Source organism: Ornithorhynchus anatinus, chromosome 4, assembly GCF_004115215.2.
Source record: "Ornithorhynchus anatinus isolate Pmale09 chromosome 4, mOrnAna1.pri.v4, whole genome shotgun sequence".
NCBI classification, from domain to species: Eukaryota; Metazoa; Chordata; class Mammalia; order Monotremata; family Ornithorhynchidae; genus Ornithorhynchus; species Ornithorhynchus anatinus.
This window is the reverse complement of record NC_041731.1, coordinates 111,882,393-111,910,097: the sequence shown is the minus strand read 5'-3', so window position 1 is coordinate 111,910,097 and position 27,705 is coordinate 111,882,393. Positions and strand designations below refer to the sequence as shown.

At 44.0% G+C, this 27,705-nt stretch overlaps 1 protein-coding gene across 3 annotated transcripts in view; it reads left to right on the top strand.

Annotated features, from left to right (window-relative positions):
- ST6GALNAC3 (ST6 N-acetylgalactosaminide alpha-2,6-sialyltransferase 3) overlaps positions 1 to 27,705 on the top strand; it is a 569,867-nt gene that overhangs the window by 118,069 nt on the left and 424,093 nt on the right. For 2 of the 3 annotated variants that reach the window (XM_029063899.1, XM_029063903.2), the window contains exon 1: positions 25,706 to 25,760. The exons of the other annotated variant lie outside the window; for it this stretch is intronic. In XM_029063899.1, coding sequence (XP_028919732.1) covers positions 25,734 to 25,760 — 27 coding nt within the window. In that variant the 5' untranslated portion in view covers positions 25,706 to 25,733. Of the gene's footprint in view, positions 1 to 25,705; positions 25,761 to 27,705 lie in introns of those variants that run through there. 3 annotated transcript variants of the gene reach the window in all.

Below are 27,705 nucleotides of genomic sequence, written 5' to 3'. Positions count from 1 at the left end.
GACTGACTACCTGGCGGAAAGCACTAAATCTATGTGAGGAGACTGACAGATTAAGCACTGGGGATTTTGAAAGAGATTAGACCACATATTCCCAAATAGTGAATGTCAGTATTATTTTCCATCATGGAATTAAGCTAAATTGCCTTATGTTTCATACAAAAGCCAAAGCCATTATGTTTTCCCAATCTGGTCCTTCTACTTTCTTTGCATTCACAAGATCTTAATTTCTCCAACCCAAATGGCATCTATAAAATTCCGCCTTGCTTAATGGTGTTTACCAGACTGTCATCCTGATGCACCCAGAGGACTGATGCCTTTAAATCATAGTCTCTTTGGTGAATTTATTCCTCTTTGAGGCCTGTTCATCTTTTTCAAACACTGGTGAGCGGTACCTATGTGCAATTCTGTTCTATTCAGCGCACTGCACGTTCTTAGTACTCAAAGACACTGAAATAATATCAGTAGTGCCCCTACCTGGCAGGAAGTATTACGTTCTCATTAGACTGTTAACTTCTTAAGGCCAATAAAGGCACTTGCTGTGTGACCTTGGACAAGTCACTTAACTTCTCTGTGCTTCAATTTTCTCATCTGTACAGTGGGGATTCAATAGCCTAAGCTTCCTTCTACTGAGACTGTGAGCCCCTTGGGAGACAGAGACTGTGTCTGATCTGATTATCTTGTATCTACCCCAATGCTTAGTAGTAATAATAATGATGATGCTGCTGCTATTTGTTAAGTGCTTACTATTGTGAAGCACTCTACCGAGTGCTGAGGTGGATACAAGCAAATGGGGTTGTACACAGTTCCTGTCCCACATGGGGCTCACAGTCTCAATCCCCATTTTACAGATGAGGTTACTGAGGCCCAGAGAAGTGAAGTGACTTGCTCAAGGTCACATAGCAGAGGAAAGGTGGAGCTGGGATTAGAACCATGGCCTTCTGACTCACAGGCCCATGCTCTTTCCACTCCTATATTAGGTGCTTAACAAGTATTGTTATTATTATTTTGTCATACTCTCTCCCAACTGCTTATTATAGTGTTTTGCCCCCATTCCGTGCTCAATAAATAACATCAATTAACCGATTGCAGGTGGGCGTGACTGGGACTGCAAGTCACTTGGTCTTATTTTCAATGCTAATATCAAATTCTCAGGCAATCTTTGCTTTTTCGTTTTGCTTTCTGGCTATTATGCTTCTCCCCATCTCCCATCCGATTAGGGTGGTTGGAGTTTCTAAAATGGCTGTTGGTTTTCTCCAATGAGCCAGTGAACATCAGCATAACCTTTCTTCAGGAACATTTGCACTTGGAATAAAAAGAACGGTTTTATAAATAATTCCTTTGCAAATGATCTATCAGAAGGTTAAATACCGTAAAGCTGAAATTCTGATTCCCCAAATTCTTTAGGCAGTTTCATTTTTTATTCCTGTGAAAAGACGGATGCTAATAAAGATTTCATGAGTTCTTTATATATTTCTTCCCAAATGTGTTCCTTGGATTCACACCAATTACTTTTGGCTCATTTTCCATTTTCTTAGGTATCTAGGAAATCTAAGTGTTCCTCACATAGATCTCTTCTTACTAATCCTTTGTTTTTCAGGGCTTCAGTGTAGCTGTGAAACTGGAGCTTTTGTGGGAAATTTACTACTTGATGTTTCTGCCTAATAGTTGCATGTCTTCCAGTGTCTTCAGAATGCTGGTGATACTGGTGAAACCATGATAGGTATCTCCAAGAAGATGAACCCGGTATATTCTTAGACTGGATGAAGAGTTTTCACAATATTAACTGAACCACGGTGTCCCTAGATTTTTCCTACTCAGATAGTCATTATGCATCACTACACGTTATTTATGCCTAAAAATGTTCCTATGCAGGAAGTCATGGTGCCTGGCTCAGTGGAAAGAGCGTCGGCTTGGGAGTCAGAGGTCATGGATTCGAATGCCGACTCCCCCACTTGTCAGCTGTGTGACTTTGGGCAAGTCACTTCACTTCTCTGTGCCTCAGTTACCTCATCTGTAACTTTGCCATTGTTCTTGTCTGCCTGTCTCCCCTGATTAGACTGTAAACCCGTCAAAGTGCAGGGACTGTCTCTATCTGTTGCCGACTTGTACATTCCAAGCGCTTAGTGCAGTGCTCTGCACATAGTAAGCGCTCAATAAATACTATTGAATAAAATGGGGATTAAAACTGTGAGCCCCACGTGGGACAACCAGAGAAGCAGCGTGGCTCAGTGGAAAGAGCATGGGCTTTGGAGTCGGAGGTCATGAGTTCGAATCCCAGCTCTGCCACTTGTCAGCTGTGTGACTGTGGGCAAGTCACTTAACTTCTCTGTGCCTCAGTTACCTCATCTGTAAAATGGGGATTAAGACTGTGAGCCCCACGTGGGACATCCTGATTCCCGTGTCTACCCCAGCGCTTAGAACAGTGCTCGGCACATAGTAAGCGCTTAATAAATACCGACATTATTACAACCTGATCACCTTGTATCCCCACAGTGCTTAGAACAGTGCTTTGCACATAGCAAGTGCTTAAATGCCACCATTATTGTTATTATTATTAAGATGAGAGATTTGAGAAAGAAATCTTGACTGTTCATTAGAATTGAGCATTACTGGGAGAAAATATGTAACTTTAACCAAGTTTATAAAGCGCCAAATGTCATTTGCTCAGTACTTAGTTTAGGCCAATAATTTTACGAGTAATCACTTGGTTCCTCAAAGTATTTGATTATCAGTCTCCTTGCTGACCCTTCAGCCTCCTGTCTCTACCCACTCCTATCCATTGCTCACTCTTCTGCCCAGATCATTCTGGACAGAAACGTTCAGGCCACCTTTCCCCACTCCTCAAGGACCTCCAGTGCTTGCCCATCCACCTCCATATCAAGCAGAAACTCCTCACCACTGGCTTCAAAGACTCAATCACCTTGACGCCTCCTACCTCATCTCACTATTCTCCTACTACAACCCAGCCTGCACACTTCACTCTTCTAAAGCTAACCTTCCCACTGCACCTCGATCTTGTCTATCTCGCTGCCGACCCCTTGCCCACATCCTGCCTCTGACCTAGAATGTCCTCCCTCCTCATACCCAAGAGACAATTGCTCTCCCCTTGCTTCAAAGCTTTACTGAAGGTGCAGCTCCTCCAAAAGGCCTTCACTTTTCCTTATCTTCAGCTACCTTCTGCAACACCCTGATTTGCTCCCTTTATTCATCACCCACTCCCAGCACTTACACACATTTCTATCATTTATTTATTTATAATGATGTCTGTCTCCTCCTTTAAACTGTAAGCTCATTGTGGGCAGGAACTGTGTCTGTTTATTGTTGTATTGTACTCTCCCAAGCGCTAAGCCTGGTGCTCTGCACACAGTAATAAGTGCTCAATAAATACGGTTGACTATTTTGTTGCCTCCTTTGGAGATAGAATACTGATGTAGTTGGGCTATTAGTCTGAACCAATAACGGCACTGCTTACATCCTTATGTATCCATAATTTGATTAATTGTCTTTTATTACTAGCTTGTTACCTCTGCTCTGTGGAAGGGCGGTGTGACACGGAGGTTGGTATAGTGAGAAATCAGAGCTCACACTGTTCACAGGCTAGTCCTTCCCTTTAGCTGCCTGTCTAGCCCCCAGTGCTCATGGGAAACTTTGGGAAGCCCACTAGGGTTTGTGGCTTTGAATCAGGATCAGGATCCCTCTTCGATCTGGTCTATGAGCAGTATAGCACTGCCCTCATTCCCTTCCCAAATCTCCAGCTCAGCTCTGAGGCAGTGGACAGAAGAGGGAATCGGAAGAACTGGGTCCTAGTTCTCTGGTCTAAGCTCATGGAGGACAGGGAATGTGTCCGTTTATGGTTATATTGTACTCTCCCAAATGCTTAGTGCACAGTAAGCACTCAGTAAATATAACTAAATGAATGCTGCTGAATCTAGGCCACCAGGGATACAGGGTTCTGTTCAAAGACCCACTCGTCCATGAGGTAGACTGGCCCGGCAGGAATCCTGAAGACTAGCTGGCTAACGTGGGCATCGAGACACCGATCTCCCCCTCCCCCACTCTCTCTCGCCCCTCCACAAGCTTCTTTTCCCACCCACCCACCATATATCCATCTGGAAAAACAGTTTCTTCTCAGGGGAGCCTCCAGCAATTAGCACTTTATTTCCCAAAGGAAAAACAATCCATGACCCCGGCCTCCTCTCTCTTGTCACAGTTGATACCGAATCAGAGACCTACTTATTCCTCAGGGATCCTCCCATCCAAATTGCCAGGATCTCTTCTGCAGATGGTAGCTGGGGCTTTGGTATCTTTCCCTTTAGCGAATGTATCCTCATTTCATCCTTTCCTGAAAGATATATGGCTCGTACCTTATCTGTATCGAACTGCATTTACTATCTATTAGGTCAGGCACCCGTCCTTAAATGGTGTAGCCCTTTGGGGTTCAACACCATTTACTATATTTTTAATTTTGAATCCTTCGGCAAATATTTTAAAATCCAGAAGCGTTCCCCTACCTGTATTTAAGTTATCCATCTCCTGTCCGTTTAATTCTCGTGCTGGGATGTTAATGACCCCGTTTCAGCCCTCTGACAAGCACTGTTTAGTAATAATCACACTTTGGATCTTGCCTGTTAGACAGCTTTCTAATGGTTCTAGCCAGAAAATCCAAGCCTCATTTTCAAAACAACTCTCCCCTGGTGAATCTTGTGAAATGCTCCCAGACAATCTCATTTGGCTCACGTGAAATCAGTAATCTGTGGGCTGTGTTTCTCCCCATCACCAGCCTCCCCAGAGGCCTCTGACAGCCGGGAGATCCACAGCCTGGGCGGTGGCTAATCATGTTGATTTTTAATCAAGCAACTTCGGTTTGGGTCCTACTCTCTCTGATCGTTAAAAAACATTTCGCTGATAAGTTTTCATTCCCTGTGGCCGGGTGCTTGTCAAAGGATTTAGTTCTTGCTCTTTTTTTAGGAACCCTCTCTAATCCAGCCAATTGTCACAATGCGAATCTTCTGTGGCATCTGTTAGGTTTCTCTGTCTGGAAAGTTTTACATTTGCCGTGTCCTTTTCGGATTTATTGTCCTTCTCCCTTTACATCACATGCATTTTTAGTGACAGTCACTTTGGGGGAAAGATGATTTCATTTTCTCTGTCATGCAATGTTGGAGAAATAAGATTATTCCATTTTTCTAAGGTTAAGATCATTTCCATGCTAACAGGGCTTTGTTGAGAGGCTATTATAGCAAATAATGTTGGAAAGCAGTTCAGAGAGAGCGTTTGGGTTCAGTGTGGGTGTACATGAAACACACAAAAGTTGCTGCTTTTAAACCCCATTTTAGCACTCTCATCACCGAAAAATAATTGAAAGCCTAACAGTGTTGGTGACCCGCAGTCAGCCAGATAACTTTCTTCCTTAAAATTTGATTGGCTCATTGAAAGAACATACTGAGGCCAGTTCCTAGATTTAGGAATGTTTTTCTTAGAGAATACAGACTGCAGTTTTCCTAGAAACCATCAATGTTGAACCTTCATGCTCGTGAGGCAAATGCTGCCAATGGATAATGACTTCAGGAAGATATTATACTTCATATGCTCGATCCCATCTATCTCTCCCACATCCTCCCTCTGGCCTGGAACGCCCATTCTCCTCAAATCTGACAATTACTCTTCCTATTCAAAACCTTAATGAAGGCACATCTCCTCCAAGAGGCCTTCCCGGACTATGCCCCTCTTTCCTGTTCTCCCACTCCCTTCTGCATCACCCTGACCTGCTCCCTTTATTCCCCCACCTCCCAGCCCCACAGCACTTATGTGCATATCTGTAATTTGCCAGATAACTTTCTTCCTTAAAATTTGCACATTCCTTAAAATGTGCACATCTGAGAAGCAGCGTGGCTCAGTGGAAAGAGCATGGGCTTTGGAGTCAGGGCTCATGAGTTCGAATCCCAGCTCTGCCACTTGTCGGCTGTGTGACTGTGGCTGTGTGACTGTGTGACTGTGGGCGAGTCACTTAACTTCTCTGTGCCTCAGTTCCCTCATCTGTAAAATGGGGATTAAGACTGTGAGCCCCACGTGGGACAACCTAATTCCCCTGTGTCTACCCCAGCGCTTAGAACAGTGCTCGGCACATAGTAAGCGCTTAACAAATACCAACATTATTATTATTATAATTTATTTATATTAATGTCTGTCACCTCATCTAGACTGTAATCTCATGGTCAGATAATGTGTCTGCTTACTGTTATATTGTACTCTCCCAAGCGCTTAGTTCATAGATCTGCATGCAGTAAGCACTCAATAAATACAATTGAATGAATGAATGAATGCTCCCAGTTCCCCATATGTGTGTGGGAAGATGGGGCTGTGCCATAAATTTCCCCATGAAAAATAGGGTCTGCACCCCCCTGATGGTGTTGAGGAGTGTCATGAAGGTGGGGTCTCCTATCATGAATGGTGGATGAGCCTTGATCCAATCGCAACAACTTCTGGACCGAGAACCTGCCCAGAGGAGTTGATTCTTGTGCTAGTGGTTTGCCTAGAGGCGCCCATACTCTCTCATCTCTGCCAATCTTCTCCCCGCTAGGGGAGTCATTGCAATAAGTGTGTACGCAGGCAAGGATGCAGTTGCAACAATTGTGTAGGCTGACAGGGATGCAGTGCACGCAAGAATTTTATGAACAAAACTCATAGACAAATGACTGCAGCATTCATTCATTAATCATATTTATTGAGCACTTACTGTATGCAGAACACTGTACTAAATGCTTGGAAAATACAATTCAGCAACAAATAGAGACAATACCTCCCCAACAACAGGCTCACAGTCTAGAAGTACAATGCTGGTACCATCTAGGAGAGACAAGAGACCCTTTGTGGTTGCCAGGGTAACCACTGATTGTGGTGTTGTGTCACCCCCATCTGCCCCCCGCTGTTTTAGCCAGATATTTTCAGGATTCCTGCTGAATGTCTCCATAATTCAAGATGTCTTACATGATTCTTCAGTTATAAAAACTTTGCCATTGATGTCACAGCCCTTAGCAGGCATTCCCCTACTTCTGGGTCTTTCTTCTTCCTTCACCCCATCCCCTAAAAGGCTGAACTACACTTGAGACTTAACAAATGCCATTATTATTATTATATATGATTGTGCATAAAGACAGCCCATTCATTCCTGTCTCAGGGTGGCCAAATGTCTATCCCACTCTGGTCCCTTTGTTAAGAGCTTACTATGTGCCAAGCACTGTTCCAAGCTTTGGGATAGATACAAGGTCATCAGGTTGTCCCACATGGGGCTCACATTCTTAATCCCCATTTTACAGAGGAGGAAACTGAGCCCCAGAGAAGTGAAATGACTTGCCCAAGGTACATAGAAGACAAGTGGAGGAACCGGGATTAGAACCCATCACCGTCTGACTCCCAGGCCTGTGCTCTACTGAACCTAGAGCATTTTTCCTGGGGCACCCTAACCCTTTGTTCCCCCCTGCCCACTCACCATTGCTTCAGAGTCATTAGTTTGTCTTCCAGATTCATTAGCCCAGGCTCTGCTTCCCAGTCAGGCTAAGGTTCTCAGAAATCTTTAACCACCTCAGCAGACACCCTTGTTTCTTTGGCTTTCACACAGGCTTTGGTGTAGTTGGAGGAGATCCACCTTTGCAGACAGTTAAAGAATCAGGCCCACAAAACTCTATTTGATTGGCAAAATTTACCTGACCCTTCCTTCCCCATATTTTTAATGCCTTTCTCAGCTAAGCCTCCTCCTCTCACTTCCCACATCAGTCTTGCCCATTGGAGTACCTATGTATGGCTGATTCATCAAGTTCATCACCGACAGATTTCCACCGTAACCAAACTAAAAGGTTGTAGTGAAGAGGCAGAGTATTCCATGCTTTCTTAGACCCATTGGCCCTTTCTCTGAAGCACATCCTAATTTAGTAGAAGTAGTTATAATATTTGTTGAGCACCCAGATGGAAGTACAAAAAAAAAAAGTAAAGTGTTCCCTGCCTACCAGGTACTTACACTGTAATGGAAAGATAGACATAAAAATATTTTAAAATAGATTAGTCAAATAATTGAATTTACAATTGAATATATCAATAAGTGCTAAAAATGGGTATAGATAAGTAAATACTAGGCATGGCAGATAAGGTTATAAAATTGGGATACTGGGAGTTATCAAGAAGACCTGTTGGAGGAGTTGGGATTTCGGGTTGATTTTGACTGTGTAGGGTGGGCTGTGGTCTGTCAGACCTGGGGAGGAAGGGAGTTCCAAGCTTGGAGGACAGAGTGAGTGAGGGGCCAAAGCGGCAAGAGAGTCAAGAGTGAGGTCCAATTAGAAGATTAATTTGAGAAGAGCCAAGAGTGAATTAGGCAGTAGTAGGTGAAGAGAGCAGATATGTAGGGTGAAATGAGTGGATGCAGGGCCTTGAAGCCAGTTTAGTTCTATGTCAGTGGAACTGAGGCCAGATAGTGTTTCCTGCTGAACATCTTGAACATCTTTCCCATCAAACAACACCATCATCCTCCCTGGCTCACAACCATAACCTTGCCATTTTCCTCAAATCATTTATCTCATTCAACCCACATATTCAGCCTGTCAGTATAGCCAGTCAGTTCTACCATTCCATAATTCATTCTGATGCCAGGATCATTTTTCTAAAACCAAAACATTCTGTTCCTGTCTCCCCACTCCTCAAACTCCTCCAGTGCTTGCCCATATATCTTCACTTCAAATGGAAACTCCTTAACATCATCTTTATGGCACTCAATCAGCTCTTCCCCTCCTACCTTACCTTGCTAATCTCCTACTGCAGCCCAGGCTCACACACTTCATTCCTGTAATGCCAGCCTGCTCATTGTACCTCAGTCTCATCTATCCTGCCACTGACCACTTGCCCATGTCCTTCCTCTGGCCTAGAACTTCCTCCCGCTTTATATTTGGTAAAGCACTAATCTCCTCACCCTCCTCAAAGCCCTTCTCAAAACCCTCCTTAAATAATATCTACTCCAATAAGACTTTCCTGGCTAAACCCTCATTTCTCCCACCCACCTCCCCTCTGTGTTGCCTACGTCCTCAGATCTATACCTCCTACGCACTTGTTATACATCCCACTCCAACCCTACAGCATTTATGTCCATGTCCTTATATTCGCTCTTTTCCCCTATGTGTAATTTATTTTAATGTGTCTCCCCTTCTAGACCGTAAGCTCCTTCTGGGAGAAATCATGTCTACCGACTCTATTTTAGGGTACTCATTAATTGTATTTAGTGAGCACTTACTATGTGCAAAGTACTGTACTTAGCACTTGGGAGAGTACAATATAGCATCAAACATATTCCCTGCTCAAAATGAGCTCACATTCTAGAGGGGGAGACAGACATTTATATAAATAATAAATAGATAAATAAATTACAGATATGAACAGAGCGCTTAGTACAGTGCTCTCCATGCAGTAAGAAACTCAATAAATACAAATGATTGTTTGATTTCAGGAGGAGAGAGGAGGCAGCAGGGAAGTTGAGGCTTATCAGGACAGAGTAAAGCTCTTTGGAAAGTTCAATCTCAGTGGAGTGAAGGGGTTAGAAGCTTGACTGTAGTTAAAATTTTGGTGATGAAATCAAGGCAATGAGTATAAAATAATAATAATAATTATAGCATTTGTTAAACACTTACAATGTGCCAGGTACTGTACTAACTGCTGGAGTGGGTACAAGTCAATTAGGTTGGTCACGGTCCCTGTCCCACTTAAGGCCCTCAGTGACAATCCCCATTTTATAGCTGAGGTAACTGAGGCCTAGTGAAGTGACTTGCCCAAAATCGCACAGCAGACAAGTTGTGGAACTGGGATTAGAACCCATGACCTTATGATTCCCAGGCCCATGCTCTATCCACTACACCATGCTACTTCTCTACAGGACCTGTTCCAAGATCTTGGTTAGGAATGGGTGCAGGAAGATTTATTCATTCAATTATATTTATTGAGTGCTTACTGTGTGCAAAGCACTGTACTACATGCTTGGGAGAATACAGCATAATAAACGGAAACATTCCCTGCCCACGAGATAACTGGTGGGGAGCATAGTATCGAGGAGGGAGAGATTTGGGAATGTTTGAAGGTGGAGGGGAAGGATCCCTAGAAGAGTGAGAAGCTAAAATAGCAGGGAGGAGAGGGTTAGCAAATGATTTTAGGAGGTGAGAAGGATTAGAGTTAGGGGTGTGAATAAAGGGGGGAGATTTAGAAAGCAGGAAGGAGACGTCCTTTTAGGAGCATCTGGGAAGCAAAAGGAAGATACAGAAGTGGCTCTAGAATCATGTGAGGGAGTTGTTCCCAGGGTGACTTAGGGATGTTCAGTCCTGATGGTCTCAAAGTAGCTGGGAGGACATCGGGGGTCAGGTAGAAAATAGCGGGGATATTGGAGCCTTCTGGAAGGAATTGAAGGTTCAGAAAATGTTGATGAGAGCTGTGCAGGTGGAAGGCAATGAGAGAGGAATATTAGCATTCTAGAGTGGAAAATTGAGCCAAGTTGCAACAAGAAAGAGTGGATTTGTGGTATCAGAAGCCACCCCAGAACCTGGATTTCTGCCAGTTGTGTTCAGCTTCACAGGCACAGGAGTTGAGGAAGCAGGCTGTGGCAGTCACCCCCAGCTGGGGATGGGTGATATCAGAGTGATGGAGAGGTAGGGGATAAGAGGGTTGAGATTGGTGGAGATAGTGCAGTTGAGGGTATATACTTTTACATCTGGTGATGAGAGGGCTGACAGGAGTCCAGCAGAATGAGAGACCCTGGGGTAGGGGGAGGAGGACTGGAAAATGGAAGATGCAGTAGGGAGTGCAGACAGAGTAGGAGAGACAGGGGGTGTGGCAGGTTAGAAAGTTTGGAGCAGTTGGTGGTAGGTCTGAGTTGGTGAAATTAAAAATGAGGTCTTGTTTTGAGAGGATGAGGTCAAGCGTGTGGCTGAGATGGCATATAGCAAAAGGGTTAGATGGATTAAGGAGCAGAAGGATTAAGGAAGATGGGAGGAGAGTCAGAGAGATCATCATTCATTCATTCATTTGTATTTACTGAGCTCTTACTGTGTACAAAACACTGCATTAAGCACATGGGAGAGTACAATATAGCAATAGTTAAGAAGCATGGCTCAGTGGCAAGGGCCCGGCCTTGGTCGTTGGTTTTAATCCCGGCTCCGCCACTTGTCAGCTGTGTGACTTTGGGCAAGTCACTTAACTTCTCTGCACCTCAGTTACCTCTTCTGCAAAATGGGGATGAAGACTGTGTCCCCCACCTGGGACAACCTGATTACCTTGTATCTACCCAGTGCTTAGAACAGTGCTTGGCACATAGTAAGAGCTTAACAAATACCATAATAATAGTAATGATAACAATAAACAAATTCGCTGCCCACAACAAGCTTACATCATCATCATGGATAGTGAGATCCCCAAGGATAGAGTCAGAGAAGGGAACGAGCATACAAATCAGCAAGAAATATGAAGGTGGTGGAATGGGCAGTGTGAGATTCCAAGACAGCAAAGGAGAGAAAAAGCATATGTGAGAGAGTGCAAACGCCATGTGGAGAGAGGAGCAGACTTCCTGAGAGACAGAAAGAAGAGGAGATGAGACTATTCCCCACATCCCCTCCCCTCGAGAGAGAGCGACAGGAGAGGCTATGTTGTCAGGCTCCAGCCAATCTTGGTGATGGTGAGCAGGACTGGGGCTGGTCAAGGATGTTAGGAGCATGCCCGTGATAGAATATGACTTCTAAAGACCATGGAATTAAGTCATGGGAGTAGGAGTGAAGGTGAGGGGAAGATGATGGATGAGAGAGCAAGGGGCAGGGCGAAGGACCAGAGGACTTTGTGAGGGAAATGGGTCTTGGTGGGTGAAGGGGCATTCATTCATTCAATAGTATTTATTGAGCGCTTACTATGTGCAGAGCACTGTACTAAGCGCTTGGGATGAACAAGTCGGCAACAGATAGAGACGGTCCCTGCCGTTTGACGGGCTTACAGTCTAATCAGGGGAGACGGACAGACAAGAACAATGGCAATAAACAGCGTCAAGGGGTAGAACATCTCGTAAAAACAATGGCAACTAAATAGAATCGAGGCGATGTACAATTCATTAACAAAATAAATAGGGTAACGAAAATATATACAGTTGAGCGGACGAGTACAGTGCTGTGGGGATGGGAAGGGAGAGGTGGAGGAGCAGAGGGAAAAGGGGAAAATGAGGCTTTAGCTGCGGAGAGGTAAAGGGGGGATGGCAGAGGGAGTAGAGGGGGAAGAGGAGCTCAGTCTGGGAACGCCTCTTGGAGGAGGTGAGTTTTAAGTAGGGTTTTGAAGAGGGAAAGAGAATCAGTTTGGCGGAGGTGAGGGAGGGCGTTCCAGGACCGCGGGAGGACGTGACCCAGGGGTCGACGGCGGGATAGGCGAGACCGAGGGACAGTGAGGAGGTGGGCGGCAGAGGAGCGGAGCGTGCGGGGTGGGCGGTAGAAAGAGAGAAGGGAGGAGAGGTAGGAAGGGGCAAGGTGATGGAGAGCCTTGAAGCCTAGAGTGAGGAGTTTTTGTTTGGAGCGGAGGTCGATAGGCAACCACTGGAGTTGTTTAAGAAGGGGAGTGACATGCCCAGATCGTTTCTGCAGGAAGATGAGCCGGGCAGCGGAGTGAAGAATAGACCAGAGCGGGGCGAGAGAGGAGGAAGGGAGGTCAGAGAGAAGGCTGACACAGTAGTCTAGCCGGGATATAACGAGAGCCCGTAATAGTAAGGTAGCCGTTTGGGTGGAGAGGAAAGGGCAGGATAACAAGATTGGTGGAGTGGAGAGGGCATGGTGGAGTAGGCTGGTAGTCGGCTGGTGTAATCTCAGCATTCAAAAATTTGAGGAGTTTTGAGCTTCTGAATCCCTGCTCTCACCTGGAGGTGAAGGATAGAAGTGAGCGGTGGGGAGTGCAGCTGTGGCTTCTCTGTGGATTGGAGGGGACTCAGTAGTGGGGAGTAGGAGAGGGAATGCTTGGTGCTGGGGTGATTTCTTCTCAACAGTAGACGGTGGACCCCGTGTCATTTTCAGGGCTGGGCTAATAGTCTGCCTGCCTCCTTTGAAGAGAAGCTTTAGGACAGGAGGTTAGATTAGTTAAATCAATTAGTTAAGTAGCTAAAGGCAAGCTCTGGCCAAAGCCCATAGTTGATGTATTGAAAAATAAAAGTTTCATCTCTTAAAATAGTCATAACCATAATCTCTTTAAGCCATCATTAATCCTTTGAAACTTTACAGATGAAGCAGCATGGCCTAGTAGAAAGGTTATGGGTCTGGAAATCAGAGGACCATGGTTCTAGGGTTAGAGAAGCAGCATGGCCTAGTGACAGGAGCATGGGCTTCAGTGTCAGAGGACGTGGGTTCTAATCCCAGCTCCACCACTTGTCTGCTGTGTGACCTTGGGCAAGTCACTTCACTTTTCTGTGCCTCAGTTACTCCATCTGTAGAATGGGGTTTAAGACTGTGAGCCCCATAGGGGACAGTCTGATTACCTTGTATCTACCCCAGTGCTTAGAACAGTGCTTGGCATGTAGTAAGTGCTTAACAAATACCATAATTGTTATTATTATATTTCAATTCTGGCTCTGCCACATGTCTAATGTGTGACCTTGGCCAAGTCACTTCACTTCTCTGTGCCTCAATTACCTCATTTGTAAAATGGGGATTAAATCCTACTCATTCTTATGTAGGCTGTGAACCCCATGTGGGAGAGGGGCTGTGTCCAATCTGATTATTTTGTATCTTCCCCAGCACTTAGAACACTATAAGTGCCTAACAATTACTATAATTAATTAATTGATAATTAATTACAGGATGGCTACCACAAATACCTAGATTTTCCCACCTCATAAATCAATCAAAGGCATATCTTGAGCACTGACTTAGAGCTAAGCACTCTACTAAGCATTTGGGCTAGTACAGCAGTAGCAAGATCTAAGTTCCCTGTCTTCAAGGAGCTTATAATAATAATTATGGCATTTGTTAAGCACTTACTATGTGCCAAGCATTGTTCTAAGCACTGGGATAGATACAGGGTAATCAGGTTGTCCCATGTGGGGCTCACGCTTTAATTCCCACTTTATAGAAGAGGTAACTGAGGCACAGAGAAGTTAAGTGACTTGCCTAAGAACGCATGTCAGACAAGTGGCGGAGCTGGGATTAGAACCCATGTCCTTTGACTCCCAAGCCCTTGCTCTTGCCACTAAGCCACTCTGCTTCTCATCAAGGGCCTCAAAAAAATGTTCTTGAAAATAACTAGCCCATGCTGAATTTCTTGATGGGAGAGAAGGGATGAGAGAAGGGCAGAGATAAAAAAAGGAAGGGCAAGAAAATCGGGGAGAGGGGAGAGATGGGATGAGGGAAGGGAAATTGCCTCCTCTGGAGTTGCCCCCTCCATCTGACTGGGCCAACTACCATCACCAGCCACGAGTCCTACCACTACCTGATGTAGATGTTGGGCAGGGCAAGCAGCAGCTGGCATCCATGTGGCTCCAGACGTATCCTCTGAGTCAGGAGATGGTTTTCAGAGGGGTTGGGCATTTCCCATTCAAGCTGGGAAGTCCTGTCTCTGACCCAGGAGAACTAGTTCAGCCACAGGAGGACTTGTTCCACCTAGACTGTGGTGATGGAGGAGGGGCGAAGGGCAGGCCGGAACTCAGAGGCGTGGGTCCATTCCTGGCTCAAGCTAAACTTCTGATCAGCCTATCTTTTGGCCCATTTTTTTTGACTTACAGGAAGAATTCAGCAATTTGTGGACAGTTTAAAAATAAGAATCTTAATAGAAGATCTTGTTCTCAAAGATAATGTTAATGCTTCCTTCTAAAGAGGAGCCATTATTAAAAGGTTAGTTGTTTGGTCTCTGCAACTGAACAAAATCCAATGTGTAAAAGGTATCTGCAAGTTTATTGCAGAGTAATTTATTTCTTCTAAGTCACTTTGTGTGCAGTAAAGGTCAATAATGCATTGGAAAGCTATGTTTAATTTCTGTGATGTGTAAAACTTAATGCTTTGTCATCAATTAGAGCAGCAGGAGGACAAATCACAGGCACATTAAGCCATTCTGGTCAGATAAATGATAAATTTTCTGTAAGAAAATTAGCAGCACTATCTTTGGCTATTTAAAAATGACAACTTCAAAGAACAATCAGCCGCAAGCATATATTACGTGCCTTGAATTGTGTGGAATCAAAGGCAGGTTTTAAAAATAGCCTTTTAGATTAATTTAGAACTAATCTAGCGATTTGAGAGTCATACTTGCAAGAGGCTTCAGAGAGCATTAGAACATTTTTGCTTCGGTGACTGCGGAGCACCCGAATTAGCAGTAATCGGCTCTTAGGGTCGGTTCAGGGGAAGGATTAGGTTCAGGGGCTGTGGGGAGAGGAAAGGAGGAGGAGGAAAAGCAGGAGAGGTAGAAGAGAGATCTGCAGGCTGGGGTATCAGCAGAACCCAACAGCCTGGTGGAGTGTTCAGGACAGCCGAGAGGTCAAGAGAGAAATGATCTGGTTGAGGAAGGACTGGGCCCCAGGGGGCAGGGGGAGCCTGGACTAGGGCGGTGAGAGGGAGGGGAACCAGCCGTGAGAATGGAATCCAGAGCTTATACACGCGTTCCCTGAGCTGCCATTTCCCCTGGTGTCCAGCAATTCCTGAATCCCTCCTTCTGTCCAAATAATAATTGTGGTATTCATTTAGTGCTTACTACGTGTCAGACGCTGTACTAAGCGCTGCGGTAGATACGAGGAACACGGTCCCAGTCCCACAGTGTGCTCTATCCCCATTCCAGCCCTGTGGAACTTGTGAACATATCTGTAACTGATTTATTTATAATAATGTCTGTCTCCCCCACTGTAAACTCGTTATGGCCAGGGAATGTGTCAATTTACTGTTGCATTGTACTCCCCCTCAAGCACTTAGCACAGTGGTCTGTACACAGTAAGCGCTCAATAAAAGCTATTTAATGAATGAATTAATTAATGGAAAATAACCTGATTTTTGCTTCTGTGAGTTCGTGCCTGGATTCCATACATTTTCAGTAGAAGTGTGTGTGCCTTGTGTGTGTTTAAGAGGATGGAAGGATTACTTGGGGAATTTCAACCACCAAGAATCTCTTTACATTTTTAGCAAGGGCCAAGTTTCAGATCTTTTTTTTTCTATTAATCATTCTTTTGAAGAAACTTGGAAAGGCTTGGAGGCTTGAAAAATCATCTCTGTGACAGACAGGAAATATTCTAATTAAGGCCTGTTTTTTTAGTCTTCTATCCTGTTTTTGGAGAACCAGTGTGCCTAGTGAATAGAACACAGGCCTGGGAGTGAGGACTTGGGTTCTAATCCCAGCTCCACGACTTGTCTGTAGTGTGACCTTGGGCAAGTCACTTGAGTTTTCTGTGCCTCAATTACCTCATCTATAAACTAGGGATTAAGATTGTGAGCCCACCCCCTTTTCTAGGGTTTTTTTTTTTAAGCGCTTACTTTGTACTAAGCACTGTAACTAAGCTCTGGAGTAGATACAAACTAATCGGGTTGGACATAGTCCATGTCCCCTGTGGGGCTCACACTATTAATCCCCATTTTGCAGATGAGGTAACTGAGGCATAGAGAAGTGAAGTGACTTGTCCAAGGTCACACAGCAGACAAGTAAGTGGAAGAACAGGGATTAGAACCTAAGTCCTTCTGACTCCCACTCATCCATACTGCTTCCCATCTAGGACATGGACTCTGTTCAATCTATTTAGCTTGTGTATACTCAAGCGCTTAGTACAGTGTCTGGCATATAGTAAACACTCAATAAACTCCACAAAAAAGCATCTGATTTTTTTCTTGCGCATGGTGACATCTCAGTTTGATGCTGTCAGTGTTTGATAGAGGCAGACTAACAGACTGTTTCTCACCTGATAGTGAAAATTGTGGTATTTAAGTACTCACTCTGTGCCAAGCACTGCATAAAGTGGTGGGGTAAATAGAAGTTAATCAGGCTGGACCCAATCCTTCTCTCGTATGGGAGGCACAGTTCAAATGGAGGTAGAACTGGTACTCAATCCCCATTTTACAGATGAGGAAACTTGCCCGAGGTCATGCAACAGACAAGTGCCACGAGCCAGGATTAGAACATAGCACCTCTGACTCCCAGGTCCGTGTTTCCACTAGGCCGTGCATCTCTGGTCGTACTGTAGCCGCATTGGCAGAACTGAGCTCAGCCATTCTGTTTCTAGCTTTTTCCAGGTGTTTCTGGAGTTCCACTTAACCTACGACACCACCCACCCCGCTAACCCCAGGTGCCATTTTCAAATGGCTATGTTAATCTCGAGGCCAACTGGAGACATGAATCTGGTTGTCGAAATAAACTCTTTCCTTACACTCTCACCTGTTCTTTGATGAAATTTGAAGTCTATTAGCTCTGATGGAAGCTAAACTGCAGTATGGATAACCTTGCCGTGAAGGATTGGCATTGAATTGTAGTCATAATTTTCTCCTGATGTCTTGAGTGTTATCTGGCTTTTGGAGTCTCGAGCCAGCTCCCCCATTGAATTTGGCCAATTTGATCAATGTGATGAGGATTTGGCAATGTTGGAGAAGCACTTTGTGTTAACACTTCATAATATGGCACATAATTTCTATAAAATAATTTGTCCCCTTCAGACTAACTCAAAGATTGACAGAACTTTATCAGTACTCTTATTTTAATACATTTTCTTACGGTCATCATCAGCCAATTACTATCCTATTCCAATCAGTCAATGGTGTATTTATAAAACACTGATTGTGAGCTGAGCACTGTGCCAACCTCTGTGGAGAAAACAATATAGTAAGGAGATAATCTCTGACCTCAAGAAGTTTACAGTCTAATGGGGTAGACGGTCATTAAAACAGTCTATCTGTTGCCAATTTGTCCATTCCAAGCGCTTAGTACAGTGCTCTGCACGTAGTAAGCGCTCAATAAATACTAATGAATTAGTTTAAAAAAATTACAGGTTTAAGGGAAGCTACAGAGGAGAAGGCTATGTACATAACTACTGTGGGGAGGGAAAGTGTTGATTACTTAAGTGCTTATGGTGTACTGACTTGAGGGAATAGGTGACATTAAAGGGAAGGAAAGTAGAATAGGAGGATGAGAGATTAGTCAGGGAACGCTTTCTGGAGGGAATGTGCTTTAAATAGGGCTTTGAAGGTGAGTAGAGTAACTGAATATGATAAAGACAAAGACAAACAGCATGGCATTGTAGAAAGAACATGGGTATGTGAATCAGAGGACCTGGGTTCTAATCCACTTGCCTGCTGTATGACCTTGGATAAAACATTTAACTTCTGGGCTTCAGTATCCTCATTTGTAAAATGGAGATTAAAAACCTGTTTTCCCTGCCTCCTTGCGAGAAAGGGACTATACATGATATGATTATATTGTATCTACCTAAGTGCTTAGTACAGTGCTTGGCACATAGTAAGCACTTAACAAATACCACAATTATCATTACCACATGCCACTCGGTGTTTGAATTGATGAACGTATGCTGAGACAGCCATTATTTTAACCTTTTCCATGAACAACACCCAAGATAACTCCTTAACCATAGGGTTTCCATTTCAAGATGTGACCGAGTCAGGCTGGTGAAAGCCCTCAGGGATATTCCGAGTGATCACTGTGGGGCTCACAGGTACAAGGCCTGGCCCACCATGTGATTGATTAGCTTCTCCAGGACATGAATCTGGAAGTCAAGGCAGCGGACCTTCATTCCTCAGTGTCTGTGGCCTGGTGACAGGTTATCTTCCCTTCTTCTTTCCATTCCATAAAGACCCACCCTCCTAGGTTCCCATGGTTACCCTGATTTGCCGTCTCATGTCCAGTTCATTTCCAGGTCTTTCCTCTTGCATTTGCCTCTTTTCTTCCATCCAGGGGACGGGATTGCCCACCGGGCAGCTTCAAGCGGACGTTTCGGTGCTGGGGATTTCCTCCTCTTTCCATGTGGAATCATTTGGTCTGAAGACCTGAGCCAGGCCGGGCCCCCAGTGGCTTAACTTTGTCATTAGAGTACAGACCTTGAAGTCAGAAAGACCTGCGTTTTAATCACAATTCCACCACACATCTCCTGTGTAAACTTGGGCCTCAGTTATCTCATCTGTAAAATGGGGATTAGAATGTGAGCCCCATGTGGGACAGGGACTGTGGCTGACCTGATTACCTTGTATCTACCCCAGCGCTTAGAATAGTGCTTGGCAAATAGTAAGTGCTTAATGAGTACCATAATTATTATTATCATCATCAGGTGATTGGGTCATTCCCTTATTTGACCTCCTCAGGATATGGGATTATATGCATGCTTCTAGCTCCCCTTGCTTCCATTATCTCTGATCCATTGGACCATCATTCCCAGTGCAAGGTTTCAGTTGTTTTCCATATATTTTGGAATGAGCAAACAAGGAACAGGCAAACCATTCTTTCAGGTGATTTTTGCTTGCTTTTATCCCCCTTAACTTCCATTTCTCCCTGAAACAATCTCACTTCATGTTCTGCAGGCCAAATTCACTTTAAATGAAAAGAAACTTTATATCTACCACCTTTAAGAAGTCTACCCAGAGTAGTAAATAGTAATGGTCTTTTCTCCCCAAAAGTAATCAGCAGACAGTGGTCACCTCTCTCTACTCCTAGTTTGAACGGAAAGTCCTCAAGTCATCCTAGGAAATGTAAGAAGTGTGACTTGAGGTAGGAGACATGACTGCAGACAGCATATGCTGTATTGTCCATACTGTGAATGATAAGCAATCAGTCAACATATTTAGCCTATCAAAATCTGGTGGATTTCTCACTTAATTTAACTTTAAAAGTTATTGGCATAAGGATCACAAAACAGAAAATACTTTGGATCAAGAAATAACTTTTTGCCATTTCACACTTTGTGCACAATGGTATTACTTGAGTCTCGCCGTTTGAGAGTTGATTGCCTTTTTTTAGAGTTTGATCTTGCCTTTCAGTTCTCTAATGCATATAGATAACCGCTAGGTAAAGATTTTCTTTGTGGCCAGGTAGATGGGTGTTTGAAAGGGAGATTACTGATTTTTTAAAAAATCTATTTTTTTTCCTTTTTTCTGATTCACAGATGAGGTCTTCCTTTGACTCCTAACAATTAGAAATGTAGAATACATTCCTTCAAAGTCCTTTGCCAAGTTTAAGCTCTAGCTGATCTCTGTTTTCTTTTTCTAGTTAAATATATATAGTTCATTGTGGGTGTAGGTGGAGACAAGATGATATTGGTCTGTCTGGTAAATTGAACAGGATTCATGAAGCAATCCTTCAAAGACAATTCATTTGACTGAATTGGGACCAAATTTCACTCTAATTCTTTCAGACAGGTCAATCAGGCAGTCATTCATATTTATTTAGCACTTACTGTGTGCAGAGCATTGCACTAAGTTCACGGGAGAGTACAATATAGCAATATAACAGGCACATTCCCTGCCTGTAATGAGCTTATGGCCCTCCTATATTTAAAAGTGGAATAAAGTGTTCTGGTTTTAGGGAAATGTCTGGGTATCGTCATCATATAACATTTACTGATCTCTCTCTCTCTCTCTCTCTCTCTCTCTCTCTCTCTCTCTCTCTCTCTCACACACACACACACACACACACACACACACACACACACACACACACATTCCCCCCACCCCTTAGCCCCTGCATGACACAGTGCGTGCCCAAGTCCTCAGCTCGGGGCATATGGGAAGCCAAGTGCCCATGCCGGCTTCGTTTCATTAGCTCTGTTCTCCGAGGAATATCCCTTTCTTCTGGAAAGAGGAAAAATGAGATTGCTAATCTTTGGAATGTATCCACGGGCTGCCTTGTGAGGAAAAAAGGACAAATGGAGATGAGGGAAGGAGGAGAGCTTTTCACGTGGTTGAAGTTTGGGCCTCAGGAGAGCTCTTCTGTTTAAAATGCAAAACACCTGCCCCTTTCCCTTTCCATTCTTCTGTTCCAATTTAAGAGTCTATATCAACCACACCTCAGCCACACCCCTGGCACTCAATATGCCACTAAATATTTTCTGTTTTAACATGTTTGTTTAATCCTCATGAAGGTTAATAACTTCTCTTTCTCTTTGCTGGAATAAAGGCGTAATAGATGACTTTATTGGTGCAAATACATTACGCCTGCTTTGACATTTATGTTTTCAGCCTTGATAGATGAATGATTCCAATGGAAGTAAATCAAATGCATTAAGACTGTTGATATAAAACACCAGCCAGGCTTTTTCTTCACATCTAGCAAGGAGGTGGAGGGAATGAAATATTTTGAGTTCGGCTTAGTGTGCTTCTCCAGAAAAAAAATCACCTTTGTTTTCTCCCCTGGAGTCCTGATAAATGGTAAGCATGGCATTTAGGCCAAATATGGGAATATATTATCAAAAGTGATAGTTTTTCTTGCTCTCTGAAGGAATTCGAGCATCCCAATTGTATCCCTGCTCCCTCATGGAGTGATTTTTCTTTGTTTCTAGTGAGTCCATTTCAATTAAATATTTATAAAAGGGAAGTCTGGCCAGTTTCTCTTAGCTGCAAACCAGGCTCTTCATTCCACTTCTTACAACAACAAATGAAAATAAACTCTCTAGGTGTTGGATGTATTCTGAATGCCTGTAAGGGCCTATCATTCATTCAGTGGTATTTTTTGAGTACTGACTTTCTGCAAGGCACTGTACTAAGCCTTGGGAGAATATAATTCAATAGACTTGGTAGGCAGGGAATGTGTCCACAAATTTTCCACAGTTTGGTTGCCATTCTATTCTTCCAAGCATTTAGATCAGTGCTCTGCACATAGTAAGCACTCAATGAACACCATGGATCAATTAATTGGCTGATAGCAAACTCCTTGTCTACCAACTCTGTTGCATTGTACTCTCCCAGTATCTTAGGGCAGTGTTCTGCTCACAGTAAGCACTCAGTAAATGCCACTGATTAATAGACACTCTCACTGCCCTCAAGGAGTTTACAGTCTACAGTTTACAGAGAAAAAGTAAATTACAGGTAAGGAAAACAGTCGAATATAAGATTATGAGCATAAGCGCTGTGGGGTTGTGAGGAGTACCTAAGGGTTTTGGGTGGAACTAGCCTGGCACTAACAACGATAACGGAAGAATCGTTAGTAAGGTTACGGATTAGGGCAAAAGAGGAAGTTCTGGAAAAAATATATCCATAGAGTCGCTACTTATAGGAAGCGACTCGGCGGCATTTGACAATAATATCCTGGAACTCCTTCCCCTTTTAAATACATCAGGCCACTACTCTCTCCACTTTAAAGTTTTATTAAAATCACAACACCTCCAAGAAGCCTTCCCTCACTAAACTCTCATTTACTCCACTCCATCTCCCTTCTGTGTCATCAGTGTACTTGGATGCACCCTTGTTATTCACCAGATTCTCAGCCCCATGGAATACATACATATCCATAATTTATTTTAATGTCTTTCTCCTCTTCTAAACTGTAAGCGCCTCATGAGCCGAGAGCACGACCTTCAACTCTGATGTACTGTACTCTCCAAAGTGCTTAACGCTATTAATTGATTGATTGATGGGTGAGGCAGTAGGAAGGGAAATAGGGTGAGGGGATAAGAGCTAAATCTGGGAATGTTTCCAGGGAAGATGTGATTTTAGTAGGGTTTTGATGATGGGAAGGGTTGCCGGTCTGTTGGCCTACTGGGAGAAGTCAGCTGCCGGTTTGTTAACTTTTGTTAACTTGATTTTATCTATTCTTGAGTGTAGGGGCTTCTATTTGAAGTGGAATGCAGATGTTTCATCAATAACTATGCTGGATTAGCTTGTCCAACTTTGGGGCAATTATCGATGTTTGGGGAAGGATTGGTGTTTTGGGAGGATTTGATGGTGCCTTTGGGGAGCCAGCAGTGTTCATGGGGGAGCTATCAGTGTTTTTCAGGGAGCTATTGGTGCTTGTGGGGAACTTGATAATAATATAATTATGGTATTTGTTAAGCACTTACTATGTGCCGAGCACTCTTCTAAGCAGTGGGGAAGATAAAAGGTAATCAGGTTGTCCCATGGGGAGGCTCACGGTTTTAATCCCCATTTTTCAGAAGGGGTAACTAAGGCACAGAGAAATTAAGCGGCTTGCCCAAGGTCACACAGCAGACAAGTGGCAAAGCCGCGATTAGAACCCACATTCTTTGACTCCCAAGCCTGGGCTCTTTCCACCAAGCCATGCAGCTTCCCCAGTGACTTTAGGGGAGTCATCAGTGCTTTTGAGGGAGTCATCGATGCCATCAGTACTTGTAGGGGAGCCATCGGTGCTGTTGGCTCAGCCCACGTGCTGAAAGGCTGATCTCTGCCAGACTCATCCAGCTGCAGGTGTGGCCTGAGTATTTTCCAGTGCCCACAGGGCCTGATTTCCTGCACCGATGCTTCTCCTGGAGGCCAGCAATCCTCGCTGCTCACCCCTTTGGTTGAGCTTTCACTGCACCAAGTCCTTCAGAGCTGTGAGTTGGTGGGCATCACTTTCCCGTTACTGTGTGTGGGCAGCCCACCTGGAAGGGTAGGCTTCCAAGGACTTTGTCATCCCAGCCCTGGGCAGTAAGCATTGCCACTCATTGACTGCCTTTTATGCATTAAGTTGGACCCTCTGCCATTTGGCATGTGTATAAAATGGAGTCTCCGGGGGATAATGATAGCCAAGCCTCACCCCTGAAATTCAAGGCCAGGAATCCATTTGAGGAATCGGTTAGTTAGAGTGGGAGCAGCTTGCTCGTCCTCACCGACTTCACTTGTCCCTGCCACTCATTTTCACGTTGGGGCTCAGAGGTAGTAGGCAGGCAGAGCGCCACCAATTGGTAGGGAAAGTCACCATTTATTGTTATATCGTATTTTCCCAAGCGCTTAGTACAGTGCTGTGCACACAGTAAGAACTCAATAAATACGATTGAATGAATGAATGGCAAGTGCGTGCAAATTTATCATATGTGCAAGATCTATTTACAACCAAAGTGATGTCATTATAATGTTGATGGTAGATGAGGGTGTGTAGGACAACCAAAGATGATGAAACTGATGACAAAATTGTAATTGTGTTCATAAGTTTCACCAATCAGACCAATGCATACCCCAAATCCATTCATTCATTCATTCAGTCAATCGTAGTTATTGATTGTTTGCTGTACCACGTGCTTGGAAAGTACAATACAGCAATAAAGAGAGACAATCCCTGCCCACAACAGGCTCACAGTCTGGGGGGAAGAGGGGAGAGGCAGACATCAATACAAGTAAACAGGCATCAATAAAAATGAATAGAATTATAGATAAATCTATATATGCATAAGTGCTGTGGGGCAGGGAGGGGGGGAAGAGCAAAGGGAGAGAGTCGAGGTGACGCGGAAGGGAGTGAGGAAAAGTGGGGCTCAGTCTGGGAAGGCCTCTTGAAGGAGGTGTGCCTTCAGTAGGGCTTTGAAAGGAGGAAGACTGTCTGGTGGAGAAGGGAGGGCATTCCAGGCCAGAGGTAGGACATGGAGCCAGGGATCGGCAGTGAGACCGGCGAGATGGAGGCACAGTGAGAAGATTAGTACCAGAGGAGTGGAGTGTGTGGGCTGGGATGTAGAGGAGAGAACGAAGGTGAGGTAGAAAGAAGCAAGGTAATGGAAAGATTTAAAGCCAATAGTGAGCAGTTTTTGTTTGATACAGAGGTGGATAAGCAACCACTGGACATTTTTGAGAGGGGGTTGACGTGTCCGGAACGTTTCCACATTACGTGCATTTAAATCTGTCCCTTGCTGAAATGGGCAGGGAACATGTCTGCTAATTCTATTGCATTGTATTGCATTGTACCAAGCGCTTAGTACAGTGTTGTGTAATTTATTTATATATCTGTAATTTCTATTAATGACTATTGCCCCCTCTAGACTGTAAGCTCATTATGGGCAACAAATGTGAATATTTTATTGTTTTATACTCTCCCAAGTGCTTAGTACAGTGCTCCACACATAGTAAGCACTCAATAGATACTAGTCTGAATGAATGAACGAATGCTTTATACAGAGTAAGTGCTCAGTACTATCAATTGATTGATGTGGCATTTTCTACCCACCCATCCTGATGCCATTTAGTTTCTACTTCTTGGGATTTTGTCCATTTTTGAAGCTAATCCTCTAAGTCCCCCCATTTCTCACTGCAGAACCCCAAGCCTTTCTTCCACTGCTGTCTCTCAAATATTCCTGGAAATGTTCCATCATCTGACATTTGATTTCACTGTAATAACAACTATGGTGTTTATTAAGTGCTTTGTGCCAGTCCCTGTAATAAGCACTGGGGTGGATTCAAGCAAATCGGGTTGGACAAGTCCCTGCCCCACATGGGACTCATAGTCTCAATCCCCATTTTACAGGTGAGGTAGCTGAGGCACAGAGAAGTAAAGTGACTTGTCCAAGGTCACACAGCAGACAAGTGGCAGAGCTGGAATGAGAACCCATGACCTTCAGACTTTGTACACACTGATTTTAGCACTGACCTTGGACTAAGGGGGTGGCACACTCAGGCTGAGGTTGATTGAAGGCTTTGTAGGCTTGGGCAATCCTTTGTGTAATTTCCTCATCGATTAAAGCATTCCAAGCAAGCACATTGCTGAGGTCACAGAGTTTAGTGATACGTTGCAACAGGGAGTATCAACAGACAGGTTATTAGTGGAATGCTGAATGCTGGAAGGAATGACAAAGTACTTCCATTTCCTTAATGGTGGAGACTAAAGCAGTTTTCTCCGTAAGTAACTTTTTAGTTCATATTTGTTTGAGACACGGGTGGAGGATGAATGAGAATGATGATACCCACACTCAGCAGCTCTAGTAAACTACCAAACAGGGATGGTGGCAAAAACTTTTTCAAGGCATAATTAAGCACAGTCTCAAGCAAATATCAATGCAGTTTAAACCCAAAGAGAAACCTATCATTGTAGGGGGGGATACTGTGTGGGCAGGGGAAGTGTCTGTTCATTGTTGTACTGTACTCTCCCAAGTGCTTAGTACAGTGCTCTGCACACAGTAAGCACTCAATAAATACGATTGAATGAATGACTGTTGGAGAAATGCAGGGTGGAAACGGATTAGCGATGCCTGCAGAATTCAGGAGTGGGCCTGTTTTCTTTGAACGTGGATTCTGGAAAGCTCAGTATAGCAAGTGGCAGGTTCAAGAAGAAAATCAGAAGCTGTGAGTAGCAAACGGACAAGGATCTCAAAGGAGAGTCTCCTCTTGGACACCGTGAGGAATGAGAGGTCAGTCAGGGTGGGTCCTTTGTATTCAATCAATATTTACTGAGCATCTGCTGGATGTAGAGTACAGAATGAAGCACTTGGCAAAATGCAGCAGAAATTATTATGCATGATCCCTCCCCTCGAGGAGTTTACAATCTAGTTGGAGAGATAGACACTAAAATAAATACCAGGTAGGAGGAAGAAGAAAATGAGAATATGTATAATAATAATGACGGTATTTGTTAAGCGCTTGCAGTGAGCCAAGCACTGAGAGTCAGTGCTTAAGTAATATGGTGGCTTTGTACGATATATACAAAAGTGCTACAGGAGGTTGAGAGACTTCAGTGTTTAGGTGGCACAGAAATGCTGGAGAGAAAGTGGGAAATATAAGCTTGGGATGCTAGAAATTAATCAGGGAAAGACTCCTGGAGAAAATGTGATTTCATAAATGCTTTGAAAAAGAAAATAGTGATTGTCAAAATTGAAGGGAGAGGTTCCAGGCAGTGGGGAGGGCATGAACAAGAGATCAGCGATGGGAGAGAGGCACAGTGCATAGATGAGTTTGAGAGGGACAAAGAGTGTGAGCTGGAGTGTAGTGGGGGAGGAGTGTGGATAAGTAAATGGGAGAGAGCTGATTGACTTAAAGCTAATGCCCCAGAGCTTCCTCTTGATGGAGAAAGGAATGAGCAATTATTTGGAGGTGTCTGAGGACTGGACAGACATGTACAGAGTAGGGCTTAGGTTTTGCCACCAAACCTGCCTGTATGAATAGACATTACTGTCAGAAGCAGCAATTTATGACTTCTAAGCAATTTAGTATCAAATTGATCACTTACTATTATCTCAAAAAAAAAACCACCCAGAAAAAAACCCCTTTGTGCAGTGAAGTGAATGGAGTGTGGGGATTTTCTTTGTAAAATATTTGCAAATGGCAAGAGCATAGGATTAGGCATCAGAAGATGTGGGTTCTAGGCCTGGCTCCGGCACCTACCAGCTGTTTGACCTTGGGTAAGTCATTTAACTTTCATATGTCTCAGTTTACAAATAACTCTTCCTCTCTCTCTCAACCTGTGACCCCATGTAGAACAGGGACTGTGCCCATCTAATTATGATGTGTTGACCCAAATGCTCAGCACAGGGCTTGCCACAGAATAAGACTTTTTGGATATCTCTTTTATTATTATTATTATTGTTATACCTGGATTTAAATCTTATTCAAACTCTTTTTAGCCACTTTTCTTCAGGTGGACCACTAACTGGGTTTCCGCAGCGTTCCTAAAAATCCCTGGAGAATCAGAGCTGACATTACCTCAATTGTCATCTGTGGCTATAGGTTCTGCCCGCCCCTTGGTGCTACTGCCCATCTGATGACGGTGGGTCCTGCCTGCCCTTTGGTGCTACTTTACCCAGCCAATGGCTGTTGGTCCTGCCCAGCCTTTGGGGCTAGTCTGCCCATC